This window comes from Sphaeroforma arctica (genome assembly GCF_001186125.1).
Source record: "Sphaeroforma arctica JP610 unplaced genomic scaffold supercont1.7192, whole genome shotgun sequence".
NCBI classification, from domain to species: Eukaryota; class Ichthyosporea; order Ichthyophonida; genus Sphaeroforma; species Sphaeroforma arctica.
The window spans coordinates 1-1,485 of NW_014033366.1; the positions used below are offsets into that span (position 1 = coordinate 1).

General features: G+C 39.6%; 1 protein-coding gene across 1 annotated transcript; it reads left to right on the forward strand.

Moving 5' to 3' along the window:
* Positions 1 to 248: 248 nt before the first annotated feature.
* Positions 249 to 1,233, forward strand: SARC_16011 (hypothetical protein; the record flags this gene model as incomplete). The annotated part of the gene is made up of 2 exons (XM_014289876.1): positions 249 to 434; positions 1,138 to 1,233. Coding segments are annotated over 2 exons (282 nt in total), but the record flags the coding sequence as incomplete, so codon positions are not given.
* Positions 1,234 to 1,485: the final 252 nt, after the last annotated feature.

The window sequence follows — 1,485 nt, forward strand, 5'->3', positions numbered from 1 at the left end:
GATGTGTTTCTATTTCTATTTAAAATTTCTATTTATATATCTTGTCCATATATATATATATATATGTAACATTTATATATATATATACATAGACATATATATATATATATATATAATTTCACACTATGTAGGACTCTCAAGTCCCACTCACCTAAACATAACTGTGTAAACTAATTCTAAACTACCTTCAACCAATACTTCGCTTAAACGGGATAGTACGACTTATATACCCTCGCATACGCCTTCAGGAAACCATAGCAGCTGCACTGCAACTTAACGCCAACCGAGCCAACACGGCTGTGGTTGAACGGCTACAACAGTCGCTATCACAGAGAGAGGGGGATGTGCAGTCACTTAAGAAGAAGCTTGTGCGTGCCGAAGCAGCGCAGGCCACCCAGGTGTATGGAAATGGACTCAAAGAGGCCTTTAATATGGTGTGTGGGTGTATGTTTGTTCATTCAATAGGGTGTGTGGGTGTATGCTTGTTCATTTAATAGGGTGTGTGGGTGCATGCTTGTTCATTTGATAGGGTGTGTGGGTGCATGCTTGTTCATTTAATAGGGTGTGTGGGTGTATGATTGTTTAGTTGGACTATAAGAGGCATTTAATAGGGTGTGTGGGTGTATGCTTGTTTAATTGGACTATAAGAGGCATTTAATAGGGTGTGTGGGTGTATGATTGTTTAATTGGACTATAAGAGGCCTTTAATAGGGTGTGTGGGTGTATGATTGTTTAATTGGACTATAAGAGGCCTTTAATAGGGTGTGTGTGTGTACACTTATCTACGTGTATATTTGTGAATATGGTCACAAATGGTGGTGTATAGGCATGTGTAGATAGATGGTTTTAGGGTTTAGGGTTTAGATGGTGACAGACACTTTAAATGCCGCGCGTGCACTCGCCCTCATTCGATACAAACTCTAAACCCTAAAACCCTGCGTCTTGGTTAAACCCCCCGACTCGCTCTACTCTTACGTATTGTCTATTCCGAATATCACGCCTTAAACCCAATTCTCCACTCTGGAATTTACAAACTTTCTGTTCTCGACCTAATTCTGCGCCCCGTTTCGTTTGGAACGGCCGCTCTCGTCCTAAAATGAAACTGATTTTTGGGGTCAACCCCTCATCTACACACAGCACAAATCAAATGGCGACGCCTACGTATCTTACTTAGAGGCCCAATTGGATGTGCAGAGTCGACTGGAAAAGGTGTGGTTGACATATATGATGTAGTACTTAATAGTACTTATAGGACTACAGAAGGTGTGGTTGACATATATGATGTAGTACTTAATAGTACTTATAGGACTACAGAAGGTGTGGTTGACATATATGATGTAGTACTTAATAGTACTTATAGGACTATAGAAGGTGTGGTTGACATATATAATATAGTACTTATAGGACTATAGAAGGTGTGGTTGACATATATGATATAGTACTTATAGCACTATAGAAGGTGTGGTTGACATATATAGTGTAGTA